Source organism: Bradysia coprophila, unplaced genomic scaffold, assembly GCF_014529535.1.
Source record: "Bradysia coprophila strain Holo2 unplaced genomic scaffold, BU_Bcop_v1 contig_94, whole genome shotgun sequence".
Taxonomy (NCBI): Eukaryota; Metazoa; Arthropoda; class Insecta; order Diptera; family Sciaridae; genus Bradysia; species Bradysia coprophila.
The window spans coordinates 3395625-3420200 of record NW_023504022.1 but is presented as its reverse complement, the minus strand read 5'-3'; the positions used below and the strand labels follow the sequence as shown (position 1 = coordinate 3420200).

At 36.6% G+C, this 24576-nt stretch overlaps 1 protein-coding gene and 1 long non-coding RNA gene across 2 annotated transcripts; both read right to left on the bottom strand.

Moving 5' to 3' along the window:
• Window positions 1-1348: 1348 nt before the first annotated feature.
• On the bottom strand, window positions 1349-24273 carry LOC119084980. Its single transcript, XR_005089190.1, has 3 exons — window positions 24032-24273; window positions 4366-4377; window positions 1349-1358 (listed from the first exon to the last, which is right to left on the bottom strand). It is a non-coding gene; the product is annotated as an uncharacterized LOC119084980 (long non-coding RNA).
• Window positions 16486-18901, bottom strand: LOC119084978 (acyl-CoA-binding domain-containing protein 5-like). Its single transcript, XM_037195131.1, has 6 exons — window positions 18334-18901; window positions 17400-17738; window positions 17173-17339; window positions 16945-17037; window positions 16705-16878; window positions 16486-16632 (listed from the first exon to the last, which is right to left on the bottom strand). Exons 1-6 carry the CDS (start codon window positions 18404-18406, stop codon window positions 16504-16506), a joined length of 975 nt encoding a protein of 324 aa, XP_037051026.1. The 5' UTR covers window positions 18407-18901; the 3' UTR covers window positions 16486-16503.
• Window positions 24274-24576: the final 303 nt, after the last annotated feature.

The following is a 24576-nucleotide window of genomic DNA, read 5'->3' as shown; positions in this document are numbered from 1 at the left end:
AGTCAAAATTAACGATCTACGCCCCCGATTATCTGAAATATCAGGAAATTTGGCAATACATTGGGTAAAATGGACATTGCGTTCAATTTTCGATATTTTCGTAATCGACGATCAATTTTTGTAGACCAACACTTCGATCGAAAGTAAATTTTAAGACTGCAAACGATATAGAGAGCTATCTGGTAAACGAGCAAAAGTTCGATTTTGCTTACATCTATTTTGAAGCCAAAGCAGACTACATTGCAATGATTGCGAATTCTGCAACTCCAACAGGTTCCAGACGTAGGGTTCGTCTAATGAAGCAGAAAATTCGTAAGTATCGCAGTTTTTTCTTAGGGCGCGTACAGAAAATCTATTTTTTTTCCTCGTTACTCGTTAGAGGAATGGGTCAGTGTTTACACTTCAGGTTGTATAAAGGGTCGAAAATCGTATGTTGTGTTACAAGTATTGTAATGTTGATTTTTTCAGCACTAGACCCAAGTTTTCCTTACGAGCGGAGCAGAGCGAGTAACACAACATACTAATTGTCACTCAGCTGAGTCTCGAACAACCATTCTCACTTCGTTCGCTCTTAGTGGTGTATATCGCACACTGAATGGTTATTCTATACTTTCCGCTAAGTGACAATAATCGTATATTACACATCAATCACACAAAGAAATGCTGCACACAACTCTTTTTTTTTGCTTATAACCAAAAATTTTCAATTTATGTAGATTGTACACCTGCAGCATATCGGGTTCCGAAAAATTCACCACTTACACAATACGTGAACCGATTTATTCTACAATTAATGGATAATGGAATATATTACAAGCAGTTGGAGTGGATAAATGATTTAAATGATGCAGTTTTCGCGACAAAGCGTAACTTACCACTGAATAGGGATGTCATTGTGCTGACAATGGAAACGACTATTGATGTATTTATAGTGTATTTAATGGGAATGGGAATGGCAATAATTTGTTTTGTCGTGGAAATTTTTGTTTTCACGATTCGTTGAGTTAGATTCGTCTGGTCTGTGTGGTAGACGTAAAGGTTTATTGTGTCAATTTAACATAGTTAGACAATTGAGTCCCGAGTGAAAATTAAAGTCTCGAAAGTTCAGAATGCGCAGTCTCGTGGCACTACGTATTTCCAAGGTTCTGAAAAAAACAGGTTAAGACACTTCTGAGCTGATCACGAGTCTTCTTTTCATACAATAGAGTGTTATGATGAAAGAGAAAGAAATATTTTAACAAGGACCCCAAGATAACTTGTAATAGACTGGTCTTCGGTCCTCTCGCTCTTAACGTAACATGTTGAAAGAGAAAGCAATATTTTGACAAGTACCCCAAGGCAAGTTATAATTAACTAGTCTTCGGTTCTATCGCTCTGATCATAACAGTCTATTTTTAGTGAGTGTGTTTAACGAAACATGTCTGAATTGTCAAAATTTGTGCCTGTTATTATAGTATAGTGTATTTCATTATTTCATTTTTACAATGTTTAAAGATAAAACACCTCCTTCAAATCTTTCGCCCAAAATTGATGCCACGTTTCCTTCTTGAATGGCGATGCTGATGCGTTGAATTAAATAGGACGTCGAACGTTTTTCATTCGTAGCATCGGTGATTTTACTTCCGATTTTTTTGATTAAATCCAGGCCCAATTTTCCTATTACCCCTGACGTCTCCGTAGGAACCGGAATGAAAATGAACTGGTTAGCCAGTTGTGAATAATGGCTGATTTTAATCCTTTCCCCTACTTTTGCGACGTAACCGGCGTGCTTAGACGAATAATTTAGATATGACGACGGTGCGAAAGTGTCCTTACAGGTAAAATCCCACAACAATGACCTTCCTCTCGCCCAAGGAACTAAGCTCATTCCGTCTGGTTTTTTTTCCATCCGGTCTCCAACAGCCAGGTGGTTCGAGAATAGCCTGTTCTTTCAGAACCTTGTGTATTTCGAACTTTCGAAACATTCATTTTCGCCGGGGGTATGTTTAAGTATTTCCTTAGTTGCTTTATAAATCAAGTGATGACAACAAAATAATAAAAATTTGAGTAACATCACATATAGATCAACACAAGTCGTAAGAGTTGTACTTTATCGCTTTCGAAAAATTGTTAATTGCTTTTCGTCAGAGAAATGATAACAGAGGGCGTTGCATCCGCCTCATCGGATAGAATGCGTATGACGACATAAAAAAAATTGAAGCCCATGGACCCGGATGTCAAAAAAATGTGGTTATGTCATAATGTATGAAATAATAAATAAATAAATAATTATTTTCGACTTGAAAGATTCAAGCCAAACAAAGTGTAATTCTTTTTTTTCTCCATGTCAAACTGACCATTCAGATATTTTTTTTACCAACTGAATCCATATTGACCGAAATATCATCGTATGAAATTTCAGAAATTGTGCGACGAATTTTAAACATCGATATCTTCCGTAATATTCATTCAATCAGGAAAAAAATTTCATCGTTCAGTTCAGTTTGACAAGGGGAAAAAAGAATTACACTTTTGTTTGACTTCGATCCGTCGAGTCGAGAATTAATTATTTTACAAATCATCAAACACGTGTGACGACCCAATTTTCAGCATTTTGGTTCATATTTTAACATTTGTCTCGTTGTATGAAGAGTGCAGTCATACGCATTCTATCCGGCTGGGCCGGTGCAGCGTCATCTGTTATCATTTCTCTACCTTTCGCGCCTGATTAGTTTCATACCGTCTTTGCCGAACGAGTATTAACCTTTCAACATACACCGGGACGAATGAGTCCTCTTGCGACTCTCTCATTTTTGAGCGTTACAACCTGCAACACACAAAAAACTTAGCGCAAAATAGATGAACGATTTTGTGAGAGAATTTCAAACATTTATCTCGCAAAATCTCGCATCTCTTTTGCGCTAAGGTTTTCACGGGAGAATTCACATCGCAAGTGCGGTCGAAATTCAAAATGGAAAGTGCGGAGGTCTTTCTAACGTAGCGTCACTTTCATACAATGAAGCGTTGGAATGTATTTTTCGGTTCACTTTTTCATCGAATCGTTCACTTAAAATTCAAATTTTAGTCACACTTACAGCGTGAATTGGCGAGCGCGTCGTATCCATATGAATCATAATTTATGGCGAAATTACTGTAGCCTGTAGCCTGTAATAATAGCGACGAGAAAGAGATCTAGTTCAAAACTTTCTTTTGTTCTTCCGTCAACTTTGACAGTAGAACAAAAGAAAGTTTTGAACTAGATCTCTTTCGCGTCTATATGTGTAGCTAGAGTTACAGAGATACTCTGCAGAGATACTAGTGTGTTATATTCAACAATCTTTTGCTACTAAAAGCCAACTGAAAGTCTCTAGTCCACTATAACATAGGTTCAATCTTCAATTTTGCATGATCAACAAACATGAGTCATATAGAACAATATGAGCGGATTTCCCGGGTAAAAAAAAAAGTGGTTGTGAGACGTCTCTTCGAGACAGCTATTTTGTATGGAGGCGAGACGTCTCTTTTTTGACCTTTGAGACTGGATTAGTTCTCATAATTCATCCAAAATTCATCCGAATTCATCTGAAACTGTTGAGAAGTCTTGTTTTAAATGTCTTTCGGAGATGTTTGAGACTGGATGAGTAGTCTCTTTTCAAACTTTTACGAGACTTTATGAGAATGTCAGAGTGGTCTCATTTTGTATATTCTTCGAGAATGTTTGAGACTGAACGAGAATACTTTTTGTTGGACTTCAAGAGACTGGTGAGAAGTCTCATTTCGACCTGATTATACATTGTGAGACTGAAGGAGTGGTCTCATTTCGGCTTTTCGAGACGCTGTGAGACTGAAGGAGTGGTCTCATTTCGGCTTTTCGAGACGGTGTGAGACTGTAGGAGTGGTCTCATTTCGTCTTTTCGAGACGCTGTGAGACTGAAGGAGTGGTCTCATTTCGGCTTTTCGAGACGCTGTGAGACTGAAGGAGTGGTCTCATTTTGACTTTTTGAGACGATGTGAGACTGAAGGAGTGGTCTCATTAAGGATTTGTTAGACGTTATAAGAATGGATGAGTGGTCTCATTATGGATTTGTTAGACGTTATGAGAATGGATGAGTGGTCTCATTTTGATAAGAAGAAATAGGATAAAAAAGACTGTTTGAGTTTTTCCGATACCCTGTGAGACTTCTCATTTTTGAGTTTTTCCGAGACCCTTTGAGACTTCTCATTTTTGAGTTTTTCCGAGACCCTATGAGACTTCTCATTTTTGAGTTTTTCCGAGACCCTTTGAGACTTCTAATCTTTGAGTTTTTCCGAGACCCTTTGAGACTTTTTATTCTTGAGTTTTTCCGAGACCCTTTGAGACTTCTCATTTTTGAGTTTTTCCGAGACCCTATGAGACTTCTCATTTTTGAGTTTTTCCGAGACCCTTTGAGACTTCTCATTTTTGAGTTTTTCCGAGACCCTTTGAGACTTCTCATTTTTGAGTTTTTCCGAGACCCTTTGAGACTTCTAATCTTTGAGTTTTTCCGAGACCCTTTGAGACTTTTTATTCTTGAGTTTTTCCGAGACCCTTTGAGACTTCTCATTTTTGAGTTTTTCCGAGACCCTTTGAGACTCCTCATTTTTGAGTTTTTCCGATACCGTTTGAGACTACTCATATTTCATTGCTTTGGCCATGCTGTTAGACTATTTTCTTCTTTCGATATTATTTATTGGACGATTTGTTTATGTGAATATCTGTACTTCTATGTTGAGTTCATAGATGGCCACTGCCCTTTACTTTTCTTATAATTCGCTAGATCAAAACTGAAATTATGTAGAATCGTTAGTAATATTTTTTTTTTACCTTTTTGTAATGTTTTTTCCGGTCACCCATCCAAGTACTAACCGCGACAAATGATGCTTAACTTTCAATCTGGACGGCCATCGACGTTACTCATGTTGCTAAATCAGATATATGTATTTGTGGATCTAATTTTGAACCGTTGTTGCAATTTCCGAGACCAGATGAGTAGTCTCATTTCTAAAGTTTTTTCTACTTTTGAGACCCGTTGAATGGTCTCATTTGAAGAAAATATTTCCTTTGATTTGTGAGACCCGTTGAGTGGTCTCATTTGAAGAAAATATTTTCTTCGCTTTGTGAGACCCGTTGAGTGGTCTCATTTGAAGAAAATATTTTATTCCATTTTTGAGAACGGAAAAGTGGTCTCATTTCGAAAAAAAAAAATTTTCTTCCAATTTTGAGAACGGAAAAGTGTTCTCATTTCGAGAAAATATTTTCTTCCAATTTTGAGAACGGAAAAGTGGTCTCATTTCGAGAAAATATTTAATTCCATTTTTGAGAACGGAAAAGTGGTCTCATTTCGAGAAAATATTTTATTCCATTTTTGAGAACGGAAAAGTGGTCTCATTTCGAGAAAATATTTTACTCCAATTTTGAGAACGGAAAAGAGTTCTCATTTCGAGAAAATATTTTACTCCAATTTTGAGAACGGAAAAGAGTTCTCATTTCGAGAAAATATTTTATTGGAATTTTGAGAACGGAAAAGTGGTCTCATTTCGAGAAAATATTTTCTTCCAATTTTGAGAACGGAAAAGTGGTCTCATTTCGAGAAAATATTTTATTCCATTTTTGAGAACGGAAAGTGGTCTCATTTCGAGAAAATATTTTCTTCCAATTTTGAGAACGGAAAAGTGGTCTCATTTCGAGAAAATATTTTCTTCCAATTTTGAGAACGGAAAAGTGGTCTCATTTCGAGAAAATATTTTCTTCCAATTTTGAGAACGGAAAAGTGGTCTCATTTCGAGAATAAAATATTTTCTCGAAATGAGACCACTTTTCTGTTCTCAAAATTCGAATAAAATATTTTCTCGAAATGAGACCACTTTTCCGTTCTCAAAATTCGAATAAAATATTTTCTCGAAATGAGACCACTTTTCCGTTCTCAAAATTCGAATAAAATATTTTCTCGAAATGAGACCACTTTTCCGTTCTCAAAATTCGAATAAAATATTTTCTCGAAATGAGACCACTTTTCCGTTCTCAAAATTCGAATAAAATATTTTCTCGAAATGAGACCACTTTTCCGTTCTCAAAATTCGAATAAAATATTTTCTCGAAATGAGACCACTTTTCCGTTCTCAAAATTCGAATAAAATATTTTCTCGAAATGAGACCACTTTTCCGTTCTCAAAATTCGAATAAAATATTTTCTCGAAATGAGACCACTTTTCCGTTCTCAAAATTCGAATAAAATATTTTCTCGAAATGAGACCACTTTTCCGTTCTCAAAATTCGAATAAAATATTTTCTCGAAATGAGACCACTTTTCTGTTCTCAAAATTCGAATAAAATATTTTCTCGAAATGAGACCACTTTTCCGTTCTCAAAATTCGAATAAAATATTTTCTTGAAATGAGACCACTTTTCCGTTCTCAAAATTCGAATAAAATATTTTCTCGAAATGAGACCACTTTTCCGTTCTCAAAATTCGAATAAAATATTTTCTCGAAATGAGACCACTTTTCCGTTCTCAAAATTGGAAGAAAATATTTTCTCGAAATGAGACCACTTTTCCGTTCTCAAAATTCGAATAAAATATTTTCTCGAAATGAGACCACTTTTCCGTTCTCAAAATTCAAATAAAATATTTTCTCAAAATGAGAACACTTTTCTGTTCTCAAAATTCGAATAAAATATTTTCTCGAAATGAGACCACTTTTCCGTTCTCAAAATTCGAATAAAATATTTTCTCGAAATGAGACCACTTTTCCGTTCTCAAAATTGGAAGAAAATATTTTCTCGAAATGAGACCACTTTTCCGTTCTCAAAATTCGAATAAAATATTTTCTCGAAATGAGACCACTTTTCCGTTCTCAAAATTTGAATAATTTTTTTTTAAATGAGACTACTCGTTCAGTCTCGGAAAGTATTAAATCCGAGACCACTCGGACAGTCTCATCGCGTCTAACAAATGAAAGTCTAAAAAGACTACTCATTCATCCTCAAACATTCTCGAGAAGTAGGCGAAACGAGACCACTCGGTCAGTCTCGGAAAGTGTAAGGAAAAATTATTCGAAAAGAGACCACTTGTCCAGTCTCGGAAAGTATTAAATCCGAGACCACTCGGACAGTCTCATCACGCCTAACAAATAAAAGTCAAAAAAGACTACTCATTCATCCTCAAACATTCTCGAAAAGTAGTCGAAACGAGACCACTCAGCTTCTCTCGTTCATTCTTGTTCATTTACATAAAATAAATTAAAATTGAGACTTCTCGTAAACTGAAAAAGTCAATGAGACCGAAATGAGACCATTGAGACTACGTATTTTTAGGTCTCACTGAGACTGAAATTTTTACCCGGGTTGTTTCACATACAGTAAACTTCGTCTGTCGTTAATTGTTATCAAAGTTGTTTTACCCTGCGAAAATTTCATTGTTGACACTTGCAATTTATTGAGCGTATGGATTGATTCAACGAACTCCAACGCACATGCACGAGAAAATTAAATAAGAGGGCTCCACGACGCAGTAGTCTAAAATTTTCATATCAATTCAGTTTTCTTATGTCGGTATAGGCCACTGCGTTACGGACGTTCCATACAAAATTAAAGGCCAACCATTAAAAAATCTGCTCGGCGGGTACTTATTATTGGAGTGCGTTGATTTATTTGACATCACCAGAGAAATGCCTCTATAGACTGTTATGATCAGAGCGAGAAAACCGAAGACTAGTGGTATTATAACTTGCGTTGGGGTACTTGCCAAAATATCTTCTTCTCCTTCATCATAACACTCTATACATATTGTCACAACAAAATTTGACTTAGCGCAAAACGTTGCCTTCGAATTTATGTATCGGGCAGCTCAGCCACAAAATTTCAAATGCAAAGCATTTCGTTGAGAATGATGCTTGAAGTTGAGAAGGGGGCTACTGTATCCGGTGGAGTTCCAAGCTGAGTTTCATGCTTCACTAGGGTTGTAGCCATTAGCATACAATTCCATCGCTAGGATAGAAGGAGGCTTCCGTGAATGTAGTCGCGAGATGTGTTCGATCTGCATATCGTTGAACAAGGGAATCCAATGATTGCTAGTTACTCTGCTGTACAATCTGAGCAGTGCTTTCCGTCGTCGTATATACGGCGGTTCAATGTTACTTAATGTAGCTAGCCATAGGTCTGTTACAAGGTCATACGAATTGTCAAATTTCATCCATAGATACATAACCTCATCAATATTTGTATGAAAACCGAGTTCTGTGGATGAAATCGTGCTCGATCGGCCAATCAAATTTCGTGTTTACAGTTACTTGGAACAAACCTATTCGACGGGCGTTGATTTGACTGCTCCCGTGATTATTCGCATTGCGTTCGAACTGCAGGATTCGACACTTACACCCATCACAGACGAGCACTTACTAACTGATATGAATCATTAATTCGAAACTTTATACACATCCAATTTTATCGGGAGGAAGCTCAACTAATAGGGCATTGAACACAAATTATTCACAGAAATTTAGTTCACGTTTAGTATGCTTAGAATTTCGAGCAGAAAGTTGCTATTGTCCAAGAAAAAGATCTAAATTTCATTACCAATAGCGAAGGACAGACCATAACATATTGGAGGAGTTTTCGAGCACTTGAACTAAGCGTAGACAGTGGGCAAAATATCGATCGTGCATTGCATCCAGTGACGACACCAATTTATTTCCATTGCTGCATAACAACATTGAACTAGGGAACTAGCGGATTTTCGCCAATAGTACAGATCTTTGCAATAAAAATAGTTACGCCCAGAAAAGTGCTTTAATCTTTGTAACAAAAAAAAAAACGAACAAGTTAAACACTTGATGCATCTACACCTTCTCCTGCTGCTGCTGTGTCTGTTCCACCATTAAGCGGAGAACCATATTCTCTTAACAAGAATGCTCTGGTTGAAAATACATAAAAGTCCCAAAAATGTTTATTGATGCAACCAGCCTGACAATCTCCCCATCCTTGACTAAATGTATAGACACGGTTCCAAGTGTTATACTCAATCTTATTACCTCCACCTATTATACTATCAGGCTCAGCAGACTGAACTAAATTTTTTGCTGTCAACTCCTTTGCAAGTGCTTCGGGATTGTACGGCTTTGCGAACGTGAGTACTTTATATGGTTCAAACATTGGTCGGAATGTTACCTCTCCGTATTGAATACGTATTTGTTCCAGTTGTTCATCGCTCACGTTTGCGATCAATACCCCTAGAGGCCATCGTGGAGAATGACCAACAGCGCTCACTGCTGGATATGTAGTCCGAATGGCATTCAAGTCCTTTTTAATTCTGAGGACTAATTGTGTGGGTGCGAGTAGTTGACCGGATATTTCAAGTGCCAGTACCGTTGCTTCTGCGGTACCGTCGTCGCAGTATACATTTGTGGTGAACGTTGCCACTAAGAGTGCACAAAATGCAACCAAAGAAGACATGATAATAATGGATTGATGATATGACACGTCTCAGACTTTAATTTAAAATTTCAAAACTGAACTAAACAAAGGAAAAGTTCTGCCGTTTTATGAGGAAATTTCCGTGTGGTATTGACGTCAATTAGCATGGTGTGTCTGATACAGAAAAAAAGTATATTTGGCACGGAAACATCTGTGTTTGTTGTACCTACTTTTGCGGGAAAGAGTCTTCGTGACAAATTATTTTTAGACCCGTACCTAGTACGAGTCGTCGGAAGCAAGCGTGAATGTATCTAAATTCCGCTTTTATACCAGTTGTTCCACTAACACAAGGGACTACTGTTTTTCCGTTTGTATAATTGGACAATAGAGTTAATTGGACCAGTTGGGAAAACAGCTGAAATTTGCGATGTTATAATTGGTAATAATCGGAGTTTAAATGTTATTTCGATGATTTTGTTTGTCGATTTGTGTCCCTTTTTATTTCCCTTCTTTGTCGGTTGTTAATATCATCACAGTCGAACATATACAGTTAAAATGTCAGAATTAAGATATAGTTCGGGCACAGCACTGCTTCTAGCATGAACACGGAAAAAATTCGGAGGCTGATGAAATTACAGCAGACACTGTGTTTATTTTGTAAAGATAGATGACTTGTTTTCGATGTATGAGTTAAACACATAATACAAACAGTCATAAGCGGTAGCGATCATCACTAAAGCCTCCAAATTTGACACTTGCCAACTCAGTACTCATGCTAGAGCATTGCTGTGGTTCAGGAGAGTCTCAGGAGTTATGATAACATGAACAGAAATTAGTTCATGGTGAATTGTCAGCTTCCTGAATGTGCTCACATCTCAATAGATTATTTGTTTTTATCATTCTGAATAAAATACCTCAACAACTTATTAGTTCTGTTAGTCGTGTGACATCTGAATCAATAAAATGTATATTATCATTATAATAGCCTTGAAACGAAATTTGAGCAAAAGTCTAGGACAGGGACTTCTTTTGGGAAAATATTTTTCAAATTCTTCAGAAAAGAATTGTTGGGGAAATGTGTGAAAACTGTGAAATTATGGGGAAATGTTTTCCCAAAAGTAGAAGCTGCTAGAGAGTGTGATCGACCATATGTTGTGGGATTGGTTCGTTGTAGGCGGCAGGTCACAAATTGTGTCAATCATTTTTTCCTTTACTGCTAGCACTGTAGCAGAGCTGTGCCTTTACCGTTGACCGAAAACGGAAATAATACCAACATTTCGCCAATATGAATAAAGTGGCAAAACATGAGGTCCGGGTACAGAAATATATATATAATCAATAGATTCTATAGGTTTGTTCCAAGTAACTGTAAACACGATCCCCCAAAAAACCCAGAAGGGTAAATGTGGCGCAAGTCCTTTATCTTACTTACAAAATAACTGATATCGCTGAGGGTGACGCATTCTGCGCCTGTACGTAAACTTTTTATCAACCGAAAAGTGACCCAAAAAGTTTCAGAAAGAAAATTTGACAAAAAAAAAATTGCGTTACAAAGTGGCAGATGATTCGGCCTTCTTCCGTTTAAATTCCATTATTTCACGACGGATTTTGTCCTATTTTCATAGCCATGGTTACCTCAACATCTGCCACTTTGTGACGTGATTTTTTTTGTCAAATTTTCTTTCTGAAACTTTTTGGGTCACTTTTCGGTTGATAAAAAGTTTACGTACAGGCGCAGAATGCGTCACCCTCAGCGATATCAGTTATTTTGTAAGTAAGATAAAGGACTTGCGTCACATTTACCCTTCTGGGTTTTTTGGGAGATATCAGTTCTTTTGGAAGTTTAGGGGTAAGGGTCACTAGTTTTGTAAGCATCTCACGTCGACTGCAGCTCAAATCCATCGAAAATACGATGGAAGTTAGGAAGTGCCGGAGAAATCATATGTCATCCCAAAATTTAGGAACCAACCTTGGAACACCTCTCTTATATCGAAAATAACCCTAATCCATCGAGAAATCCCATGGAAGTTAGAAAGTGCCAGAGGAATCATCTGTCATCCCAAAATATAGGAACCAACCTTGGAACACCTCACTTATGTCGAAAATAACCCAAATCCATCAAAAAATCCGATGGAAGGTAGGAAGTGCCAGAGGAATCATCTGTCATCCCAAAATATAGGAACCAACCTTGGAACACCTCACTTATGTCGAAAATAACCCGAATCCATCAAAAAATCCGATGGAAGTTAGGAAGTGCCAGAGGAATCATCTGTCATCCCAAAATTTAGGAACCAACCTTGGAACACCTCACTTATGTCGAAAATAACCCGAATCCATCAAAAAATCCGATGGAAGTTAGGAAGTGCTAGAGGAATCATCTGTCATCCCAAAATTTAGGAACCAACCTTGGAACGCCTTACTTATGTCGAAAATAACACAAAACCATCAAAAAATCCGATGGAAGTTAGGAAGTGCCAGAGGAATCATCTGTCATCCCAAAATTTAGGAACCAACCTTGGAACACCTCACTTATGTCGAAAATAACCCAAATCCATCAAAAAATCCGATGGAAGGTAGGAAGTGCCAGAGGAATCATCTGTCATCCCAAAATTTGGGAACCGACCTGGTGTAAGTTAATATTTAATAATCCACACAATTTCCAACAAGAAACACATCCAAAAACAACACACACCTTTCACCACATTACCATCCATATCATGCACTAAAATATACAAAACACACACACACACATACAAATTGGTTTTTATATGACATTTGTATATGGAGACTTTGAGGAGCTCCAGCTCCCAAGATATGAGCTTTTTCCAACTTTTGAAAATTCCATTCTTATTTTTGGGCCATTATTAGCCTATAACCAAAATTTCAGGAAAATCTATAGAAACGTTTAGGAGTTCCTGGATCCCGGAATCCTGGAACTAACTAACTAAAAACTAACTTAAAAACATTTTTGGTAGTGGACTTGCTTCACGCCCGCTAACTAACGTGCGGGCATGATTTCATCCACAGAGCTTGGTTTTCATACAAATATTGATGAGGTTATGTCTCTATGAATGAAATTTGACAATTCATATGGCCTTGGAACAGACCTATTGATAATGCCTGTGGTGAATAGGTGCAATATTACCAACCATTCATTTGATGAAGTTTTAATGAAGTCGTATTACAGCCACCTCAATTATGTTAGAAATTCTTATGCGACTTCTTGTTTTTCTTCGTTCCACACGTTCTACATTTTGTTTATGCAATACGGTTCGCATTCACTTTCGGACTTACTGTTTCTACGCGATACAACTGGTGTAACATACACATCATACAAGTGTGCAATTTATTGATGGAAGTGTGGAACTGTTAGAACTTAAAAAAAAGCAATCGAACACATGAATTTCATGCTAACAAGATTGAGTTGAGTGTATTTCTCTACGTTTTGATTATATTACTACGAGACACCTAACACGATCGTCGAAATATACTGTACATACATGTAGGCGTGATATTATTATTTTTATCACATACGTGCGGTGTTCGGATGTCAAAATTACTTAAGAGGGCAGACTAGGTGTGAAGTAGGCTATATATTGAAAAATTGGTTTTAAAATTAATGTAGACCATTTAATGAAAATCTGTTCCAGCAATTAGATGAGCAATATGTTTATCTATCTCTAAAAAATGAAAAACGATTTACAATAAGCAACAGTTGGAAGAAAACCGATTTCCAAAAAAATATTGCATAGCCTAACTTTAAGCGACGTTCATATTTTGGAAATCGGTTTTCTTCCAACTGTTGCTTATTGTAAATCGTTTTTCATTTTTTAGAGATAGATAAACATATTGCTCATCTAATTGCTGGAACAGATTTTCATTAAATGGTCTACATTAATTTTAAAACCAATTTTTCAATTACAGCCTACTTCACACCTAGTCTGCCCTCTTAACTAGAAGTTTAATACAAAAACTACACTTCAGTTCTATGTTGTTGTCTCGTTTTCGCTTATGTGATAATAGTACTTTATTTCATATGGAGTGGGATCCTCGAGCGACAGCGAGAATCCCACTCCATAAGAAATACAATGCTTTATTGCATGAGAGAAAACAAGACAACAACATGTGACATTAATGACAGCTACGAGTAATTTCTCATTTAGAACTCTAGGTAAGTAATTTTTCTGTCACAACAACACTCGAATGCAATAAAATAGAGTACACACTTGTCACTATCAGTCTCGGCAAGCCTCGACTTCTTCGTGACAAGTGTGTAATATATGTATTATTCGGCATGTATGCTGATTACATTTTCAAGATTCTTCAGAAAATGATGAAACAGAGAACTGCTGCCTAGCAGCGTTTTTTTAATTTTTTATCGATAAACAACATTATTCTGAGCAAAAAATTGTTCTACGGCATGTCGGGCATATCTCTAAAAAAATTATTTTTTTACAAAGCTAATTCGATGTACCGAATTGCAAAATTTTGTCAGGCCACTCTGCCCGAGTAAAGACGTAGAACATCAACGCCCTTATGCTATTTTGTAGCTGGATTCCTTAGATATTAAATACAGTTAGCACAGTTCCCAAATGCCAGAGATATCAATCAGCAGTGTGTGCAACCTCACACTACGACCCCGCAAATCAAAAATCAGTCTAGAGGCAGGGGAAAAATCAATTTTTAAATTTTTTTGCTATTTGAAATTTCTTGTTCAATTCTAAGTACAGTCTCAGGGATCAGGCTTTTTAAAATTAAAACAAAAATACGATACACCTTATTACATCATCAATAAATCCATCCACCACGGGCACTTTTAAGCTTTTCGAGTTCTTACACACTTTTTTTCTGTTTGTTCCAAGATCAGATCATTACTTTCCAAAAAAGTGTGTATAATACCTTTTTGCGAATACACACTATTTTAGTTTTCAACGCAAAGTGTGTAATGGTTACACACTTCACAGATAGTACTGAATCTATAAAGGGATTCTGCCATACAATTTAAGTGCAGAAATTCGTATAAGTTACTAAATTATAAAACCAAATTGATACCGGAAGTGTGCTAAATCGTCAATAAATGTTTTCTTCTTCCCCAATTCGCTATGTTCTCAATAAAAGTGCGTTGAAATTTCCTTTTCGGTTCATTCGAGCATTCATTAAAAATTCAAATTTTGTGGCACGGCTTGAATATGGTTCGAAAGGAAGAACCTAGTTCTTTAGATTTAGGTTTGAAGAAACGATTCCAGTTAGTATTTAATATATAGCTATTTGCAACGAATTTTTAAAAGGAAAAGGAATTTTAAGAAACTAAGAAGTTTTCCGTCAACTCAAAACCCACCTCTGTGTCAGTTACAAAATGGTTGAATTTATTCATGTTTTCAATTCATTGCACTGAAGTTTCGACGACATAAGAAACGGTGACTTTCTGAAGAAACACCCAGCTTCTGACGAAATGACGAGCAGTCAACGTTTCTTCAGTAACTCACTTTTTCTTTGAGAAGTCGCCGATTCTTCTCGTCAATAGATTAAGATTAGGTCCCTATGTATGTGTAATAATAAATCGCTAAGTGGAAGCACCGCTTGAAGCACCGTCATTTGGTGGGTTTACAAATTCAGAGAAAATATGCACAAAAAAATAGGAAAATAAGAATGGCCGTAGAACAGATTTCCAGAAAATATGCAAAAAATGGGAATTGGTTCTACAGCCATTCCCATTTTTTGTACATTTTCTGGGAATTTTTTCCTCCAATTTTTTGCACATCTTCTGGGAACTTGTTCCACTGCCATTCCCATTTTCCCATTTTTTGCACATTTTTGACATTGTATAATGTTATTGGCCACTTAAAAAAACTGAACTTTAAAACCCACCAAATGACGGTGCTTCCAATTCAACGTTTGCGAACTGAAGAAAATAGATGAAGTCGATTCGACACAACGCTAAATTGTAGCCTTTTGTTACTAAACCTGTTCAACGTTTTGTAAATGAATTATTCCTTCTACAAAATGTGCAGAAATGACTAATCCCTGAAGAAACGGTAGCTTCCTAACTGCTCGTCATTTCTTCAAGGAACTCGACGTTTCTTCTTGTTGCAAGTGTGTATTTCACACAATTTCGTGTGTGCACAAAAAGTGTGTAAAATACACTCTTTTAAAAAGTTTTTACACACAACGTGCCATCCACCCAACGCACTCCAAGAACAAGCACGAGAACAGAATTCGGCACAGCACTGAACCAAGCATTAGAACAGATTTTTTAACGGATATTTAGCCTATTGTGATCTGTCACAAAATGAACAACATTTTTTGACAAGTTAAATTTAATGAGAGCCTCCAAAGTGGCACAAATTTAAATTTTTTAGTTTACTTTAGACTGTAGACAAGTAGGTCATTTCAAACAGATTTACAGAAATTCGCACACATAATTTGCAAATATTATTCTTTAATGAAAATTTGTCAATAAACAATTTAGATGGAACATTTTATTATCAAAACCAAAATACTGTCAACAACTAGAGCATGAGTGTCGAAAATATAGTACACCGGCAACTCTGATCTTTTATAATGACAACATAGTAGGGTTGCATACGCAAACCCCTCTTGGAAAATCTGTTCTACTGCTTGGTTCATATGCTATGGTTACGCACGTTCAGTGATGCTCTACTATATAGTATGCCGTTGATGTGAGTGATAACAATGGGAGTAAGAAAAATGCGTATGTTGGAACTACAAAACCAATTTTTAATGAATAAATTATTGTGGCTTTATAAGCATAATTGGTCATTGCAAGCGAGCAGAGTAACGAAGACAAAAATTTATAAATTAAAAACAAAAAAAAAGTAAATTGAGAACAGACACCAATCTTACATACAATACAAATGGAGGTTCATTTTGTTCCATCGAACAATCACAAAGTTAATTTAGAGAAAAAGAAAAAGGAAAAAAAAATCAGCAAAAAACAAAGAAAAAGGAATTTTGTTCTGCCCTCTCCTCCGTTCTAATGTTTCATCGCACTGACAATTTCATAAACGATTTCCGCTTACTACCAATCGCAGTCCGCCATTTCTCTTCATCTTATCCCGATCACACTTTCAACTTTACTTTGACTTTCTCTGTAACATACGAGCCAGTTGACGGGCCACAAATGGCCACAGTATTAATACAAAAAACCAATTTGGCGATATATCCGCAAATGGCCACCATCGCGGATATCTTAGTGTCATGATCTTTAGTTTGGAGTGTTTGGCAATCGTTATTGTCGTGCTATTTAGTACATTTATGTCAACGTTCACGCCTACCTTCTTCCTCAGCTGATGGTTCTTGACGTCAGTCATTGACCGTTCAACGTTGTCAATGCGACTGTTTATCCGTTGCAGATCGATGCGCATACTTTCGATCGTACGGAGTATTTGGTGAATTACCGGCTCGATTGGCTTGGAATTTATTGAGGCGGTTGTGGTTGTGGTGGTTATCTGCGGAGATAAATTGCAATTCAAGAATAAAACCAGATTCCGGCACGGAAGATCTGCCTCGCTTACCTCTCTAATTTGTGGTTCAATGTATGGACGTCTCGTAGTCGGTCGGGGTATACGGTTCTGTATGATTGGTTCCCTAAGCAAATAAACGTCGTCCTGAAATGAGGCGTTATGTAAAAACGAGAAGAGTAATTTGGGAGCGGACAAACGCATCCACAGATAAACAGAGAGACAAAGAGAGAGTAGATAACATTAAGTTAAGTAATGAAGAAGCTCCGAAACGAAAATTACCTCAACCGTGTCAATATATTCGTCATCGGAATGTTGATCACTGGAATACCCATTTTGTAGTATCTCCTGAATGTGAGAGTTCCCATTGACCGTAGAATATTCCTGTCTGCTGCTCCTCCCATTGGTTAATCCGTTCGCTTCCCGTACTGGACTAGCGTCTCTGGATACTAAAATTATGATTTCTATTTTAGCAAAAATGTCACCCAGTTGTCAATCCGCTTTCATACCTGATCTTGAAGTGGAATTCGACCCAACATCTCTGATCGCTTGCGGTGCAACGGCTTCCCGATCATCGGCGTCGTTCCCTTGAAAATCGTTCATAATACCCATAAATTCGGCAACATTTTCCGTGTAGCTCATCGTTTCAATGATTTTCTTCAGTTCGTCAACGTACAGTTCCATTGCTCGTTCTTTTGGCATATTGCCGAGAGCTTTGTACGCATCGTATTTTGCTCGGCCGACCACATCCCAGAATGCTGGCTTGGGCTGCGTACACGATCCTAACGTTGCTTGTTTGTAGAACGAATAGAATCTTAGCATCATATCGTTGCTGGGTTGATATGAGCCTGCGAATACAATACCGAATTGTAGTCCGACTCTCTGTTCGGTTAAAGTGGAGGCTGTAATTCTTCGGACAAGTGGAACCACTGGAGTCTCAGACTACGAAGACTACAACCGATTTTCTAAAAATTATTGAAATTGTCTCTTGAGGGTCTCAAGGGCAAAAATTACTCTCAGGGAATTTGTGGAATTAGTGGATATTCAGTAGAGTTTCATGGGATAAAATTCGAATTGAATTGGAATTTGTGGGACAGAATGCTAGTCTACCCTTTCGAAAGTTCATTTTTTTCAACTCAAATTCTTTTGTGCATAAATCTACCTAATATCCATACTTCATCGACATGATGCACAAATTTGATTCCTTGTCGAATTCAGTATGCTAATCGATGCATTGATTAATCGATATAAATTTCGATACCAAAATTTGTGTTGTTCTGATGTAACAAACTTACTACACGAGTATCGAAAACATAATGAGTTGTGTATATACGAAAGAACCACTTGTACTTTCGAACAGGTCTAAATACCGATGTTAATTAGTTGGCTAATAAAGTGACAAGTCAAGTTCATTTAAGCCAATCAAACGAAAAAACTACTTACCATTTTTAGGTAGTCCACGAATAACATTTACTGCTGCGTTAAATTTCCGTTCCATTTCTGACGATGAAGGCATATTCGGAAAGTAATAAAAAATTTTGGTTTTTCAGCGACAAAAAACCCGCGCTAGTAACACTGGATTAAAACAACGAAAAAAAATTGTCTACGCCTTACTTTGACCGCTAATATTACATGTAAATCAATTAACACTAAGAACGTATCGATGGAAAAATGTACACATCGAAGCAATTATAAACAAATCGATGAGACCATCATACAGCAGAAGAGAAAACCAATACACTTTTCAAACGTTGATTTGTAAACAATAGTAGGTAAGTTCACACTTTGAATTACAATTTTTATTGCACACTCGAACGAATGACCATATTTTCCTACCTCACTTCAATTTCATTTACACTAAAACAAAATCAATTGCACAGAAGAGAAAGGCTGCTTCTAAACCATGCTTCAGGTACAAAACATTTATTATTGGGACACAATTGGATGAAAATGATTTTGATTCAATGCGAAGACAAGGTAAACAGAAAATGTGAGCGCCTGACATTTTTGACAGATCGGTTTTAGTTATATGAATCGGGGATCGGCCGTTTATGAGGGAGTATTTTCAATTTATTTTGTATGGAATGTTACCCAAGGTACATATACATACTGTCAGTGTTTATATACTTCTGAAAGAACCAGGTTAAGACAACTCTGAGTTTATCACGAAGGCGGTGACGAAGACAACGTAACAAAAACAAAATTCCGAATTTTCCTAAAAAACATTTTCTTCAAGTTGATTTCACACACAATTTGTACTGAGTGCGTTTATCGATTTCGGTGTCACTTGTGGGTGTCTTCACCTGTTTTTTCAGAACCTTGGATGTTACTGGCTAGTTGGAGAGCAACGAATAGTGTCAAAATTGTCACTACACAAAAACAGTCTGTCAATTTTGACACTATACGTCGCTCTCCAAATCCACAGTTAGGATAAAAGTTCTGAAAGAACGGGTTAAGACATTCAGAAAAAACAGGGGAAAAACCAATTAATTTAACTGAGCTCGAGAACAGGTTAAGACAACCGCGGAGGCGGGCGACACCAAATTTTATAAACATAGTATGAGAAATCAACTTGAAGAAAATGTTTGTTTTTTTTACGAAAATTCAGAATTTTGTTTTTGTTAAGTTCCATTTTACATATAAACTTCGCAGCCGTTGACGCAATTGAGTGTCACCGCCTTTGTGATCAACTCAGAGTTGTCTTAACCTGTTCTTTCAGAACTTGAAAATATCTACTCTTTTTCAACACTCTATAGGTTTGTTCCAAGGCCATATGAATTGTCAAATATATCCACAGAACCATAACCTCAATAATATTTCTGTGTAAATCGCGTTGGCAACGTTGCTCGATTTGTATGAAATATCATATAGGCGACGTTGCTGTGGGTGAAATTGTCGTTGTTCGGGTTGTCAAAGTTCGTGTTTACAGTTACTTGGAACACTAAATGTAATGCAAACCCGGATCAGAGAAGTTACGGATCCAGACTTTCGGTAAATCACAGCCAATGATTTAATACACTTTTATGTCATTGATCACATCACTGCTTCTAGCATGAACATAGAAAATATTCGGATGCTGATGAATCACAGTAGGCAGGCCCTGCGTTTCTTTTGTACAGATACACTACTTGTTTTTCAAGCCTCCAAATTAGACACTTGTCAATTCAGTGTTCATGCTAGGAGCAGTGCTGTGGGTGAATTTATTTTTGTAATGTTGCCTGAGGCTATAAAGGAAAAGGTTACGCAGATCTCCATTTTATTAGATACGCGGAGACACACCTTTTCTACATTACATATGAAAAAATTCATCAAATCATCACGTAATAGGAGAATGATGTTTAGAAACTAAGAAGAAATGTAATAGAGTTTTCCCATATTTTAGTACATTCTGTCATAAAATTACTGCTGTCACTGCGCTTTTTTTCATGTGAACCAACTTCATATGGTGACATTTGTTCTGTAATGACAAATGTGAAGTTGGTTTATAAGAAAATAAGCCGCAGAGAATGAAGTACTATGAAAAAAATGTGCCGCCTCTACAGGCCAAGGGTTGGCCGCCAACCCACTTGTCCCATGACGAGAGGTGAATTCTTTATTATCAAAATCTGCCATATTATCCAAGGCTATAAAGATTGGGAAGGTCACGTAAATTTTTAAAAGGTTTACAGTCTTGTTCCGAACTTGTGAGCCAGTTTTACAGGTGTCTACTTTCTTATGTATGAGTGTGATGCTAGCCTAAAATTCAGCAAGTGGTGAATTTATCAAAAATTCGAAAAATTGTTGATAATTCACATTTGTTGAATTTTTTGGGTGACGTTTGAAATCTGAGCTGGACCGAACTTTGAAAAATATTAAATCTACTCAATTATGCCAGTTTAGAATTTAAATTCTAATACTTCGTGGTTTAAACAAAGCATTAAATTGATATGGTCCTTTTGATAAATCATTTTTCATTCCCAATAAAAATTTCATTCAGTCGATAGAACTCAATATCGATTCTCAGAAGTTAGTGTTAAACCAGCCCCCATAAAAGTGGCTGATTCAATCACTGACCGTATTTAAATCGAGAGCGAACAACTTCAATATTCTGACTTTGTTGGCAAACGTAACTTGTGTTTGATAATTGTATCTTTATTGGGTCAAAAAATAGCAAAGGACAGCACAAACCCAGCGTACAGAAATTGATGCTGCATGTTCGCATCAAAAGGTACTTTACAAGTTACTGCAGAATACTTCCTCGCAATTGACACCGACGTTGAAACCGTTCCACAATGACGCTCAACTTGCATACACCGTTTTGTTGATCGCAGCCGGGAACCAATGTTGGTCTCTCATTCAAATAGAAAATTAAATCGTGGTCACCGTCATCACAACTGCAAAATGGTTAACGGAAGAGTAATTTCCCTTAAATTCAATTTATGCCATTCAATACTTACTCATGACGAACGACTGCCAAGTTTGAACAAACAAAACAATTCGGTCTATGAGTTGCCGCATTGTAGGGTTGAAAAAACAGGGATGACAGGGATTTTAGTTCGGGATAGAAGTTGTACTCTAGATTTTTCTCAATTCATATTTTTTTAATGAATTAAGATTTAAACAGGTCTGGTTTTTGTTCACGCTTAGTATCCATCTACAACATAGAACCATTTAAAACATCAGCGCGAACAGGCCATGCTGACTTGTGACAAATAACTTAAGAATTCTGACACCGATTGATCCGACACCTGCTAGCTTACATTTTACGCTGTAAATAAAACATCGACATGAACCTCAGTCATATGTACATCAGAACACCTTCAGAACACAAGGACAGAACACCTTTAAAAATAAGAAAAAATATTTTCATAGCAAAGAAAACGTTAATCTGACGCATCAAGGTAAATCCATCTGGTTTTTGAAATTTCGCGCTCAAAACCAAAGTTTTACATCCACTGAAGACATACACCTTTCATATTTTTCGCATTTTATTATCCAAGCTATCGGAGTTTATCCAAGTTTGTTGAATGTTTGTCAATAAAAATTATTCTCCCAATCGTTGTTCAAGAAATTTCTTTAATTTTCAAAGTAATTAAAATTGTGGTGCCATTTCAATTGTGATCGGTGTGTTGTTTAAATAAATCAAGGGTGAGTAGAAAGTCATTCAGTTTCGTATTTTGTGTCGATTTTTTTGAAATAAAAAGGTTTAGTTAAGAACGATTCGTGACAATGAAAAAAGCGGTTAGTGTTATTGAATCACAATATAAATAGTATTTTGCATAACAAGGGGCGAAAGTAAAAAAAATCAAACGTGTGAAGTTTGCAGCCCGCAGGCAATTTTTTTTACTTGAAATAACTCGAATGTAATTTGTTTTTAAATATTATGCTGTTTCGTTCTTTATTATCCTTCGTTAAAATAAACTATAAAATATGTTTCACATACATTATGTAACAAATCAAATTAAATTTTTCGCCGAGAAAACATCTAGCTTCATTTTTCTTATTCAATAATAAATAAAATTATTACAACCCGACCCTGGTAATTCGTTACGTATTACGTAGGTTGAACTAATAAAGCGTTCGATCAGGCGGAATGTTGCGTGTTGCATGTGTTATCAGTTCGTCATTTTCAAGATTTTGATTATTATGATGAAGAGTTCGAATATTATTTTTTCGTTTTGTTTATTATTGCTTTCCTGCTCACGACTCAATAAAAATGATCGTCCTACTGCCGTTTTAAGCCGAAAGACCGCATTGCATTTGTGTCTTTGTTTTTAAAAAGAGCTGTCGAGTGTTGTAAACTTCTTTTTCATGTGTCGGGGCCGAAAATGAGGGAGTTTCGAGATTTTTCTCGGGTTTTCGACCCCTTACATGAAAAATTATTTGAGTATCTGTTTTGGACGATTGATTTTAGGCACTTTCGCATGTAGTTTCGTTCGGGCTACAACTCGCGAAATTGCCTAAAAACAATTGTCCAAAACAGATACACAAATAACTATGTATTTCATGTGTCAGGACCGAAAATATTGGAGCTTTGAGATTTTTCTCTGGTTTTCGGTAAAAAATTTTTTGAGTATCATTTTTGGACGATTGATTTTAGGCTTTTTCGCATGTACTTTACAACTTTTACAACTCGCGAAATTGTCTAAAATCAATTGTCCAAAACAGATACACAAATAACTATTGTATTTCTAATCTACGAGCTTTTGAAAGCTCACCAACGCATATAAACAATCATTACAAGTTAGAAAAATCCGTTTCGTCTAGTCATGAAAAGTACTAATGACAAGAGGTCAGAGTGCTTGCTCATGAAACTGGTCAAAATATTGACGTTGAAAATTGTTAGCAGAGGCAGTAAAATTGCAGCATGAATCTGCTTCAGTTTTCAGTTGATCCAACACAATCAAAATAGTTGAATCTGCTACATGCACGCGCGCTCCTGGTAGTGGTAGAACTGTATAAAGACGTATACATTGTGTAGATCAGCGGGATCAGCTGAAAAACATCTTAAGCAAATTCATGTTCAAATGTCACTGCCTGTAACTATAGACTGTTATGATGTGAGAGAGTTACATATAATTTAGGCCAGTTAAATTTTAAATTCTTCATATCATTGCGGGATATGTCAAAATCATATATCGAAAAATGCAAAGACAAGCACTGCAGCAAGTCATAATTAACTGGTTTTCGGACTTCTCGCTTGAAACCGAACACTATCCGTTCAGTGAACGCTTTGAAAATAGATATTAAAATTGTTATTTCCATTGTTCCATTGTAAACGGAGTGTAGTGCGGTTTGTGCTTAAGGAGAGCGAAAGCCAGTTAAATTTACCTTGTCTTTGGGGTCAGCTGACAAAAATTAGTGAATGAAATAAATCGTGAGTTAAGCTCAGTTAAATTCACCTGATCAAAAGTGATCTACTTAAACAGTCTATAGATTGTTATGATCAGTGACAAGGAATAGTCATTTGTGTACCTGTTTTGGACGATTGATTTTAGGCAATTTCGCGGATTGTAGGCCGAACGAAGTGAGGCTTACAAGCGAAAGTGCCTTAAATCAACCGTCCCAAACAGGTGCACATGTGAGTTTTCATGCAGAGGGCCGGAAACCCGAGAAAATTCGAAAAATTGCCCTCATTTTCGGCCCCGAAGCATGAAAATACAATTTTCATTACACCAACTACGAAAGTTGTAATTTTCGCTTCCCGAATGAGATGCGAAAGTATAAAAATTCAACTCTCAGTTAGCCACGACATCACAAGAGGTGCGAAAATACTTTCGCCTCCCAACAGAGGAGCGAAAGTACTTTCGCCCCTCAAACGAGGATGCGAAAGTACATGACAGCAACAACATGTGTTCCGTCTGGTGTCGTTGTGATCACTGTGATTGTTGTGATAGAAAAGAACGTTGCCAATAATTTATACATTTTTCTTTTACCAGGGGGCTGCCGCCCCCTGGACCCCCGCATATTTCAACTTATTTCGGTAAATTTCATCAGTTGAAACATTATAAGGAAGCTCAAATTACAATTTTCGTAGTTGTTGTAATGAAAAGTTGTGTGGATCACATGGCACGACGTAAAAAAATTCAACCTGTGCGATTGAATTTTTTTACTTTCGTCCCTTGTGATCCAAATAACCATTTCAAACCACTTATTTTGACTTCTATTAGTTTGAGGGATTTAACAACTGTCAGTTGAATTTTTCCG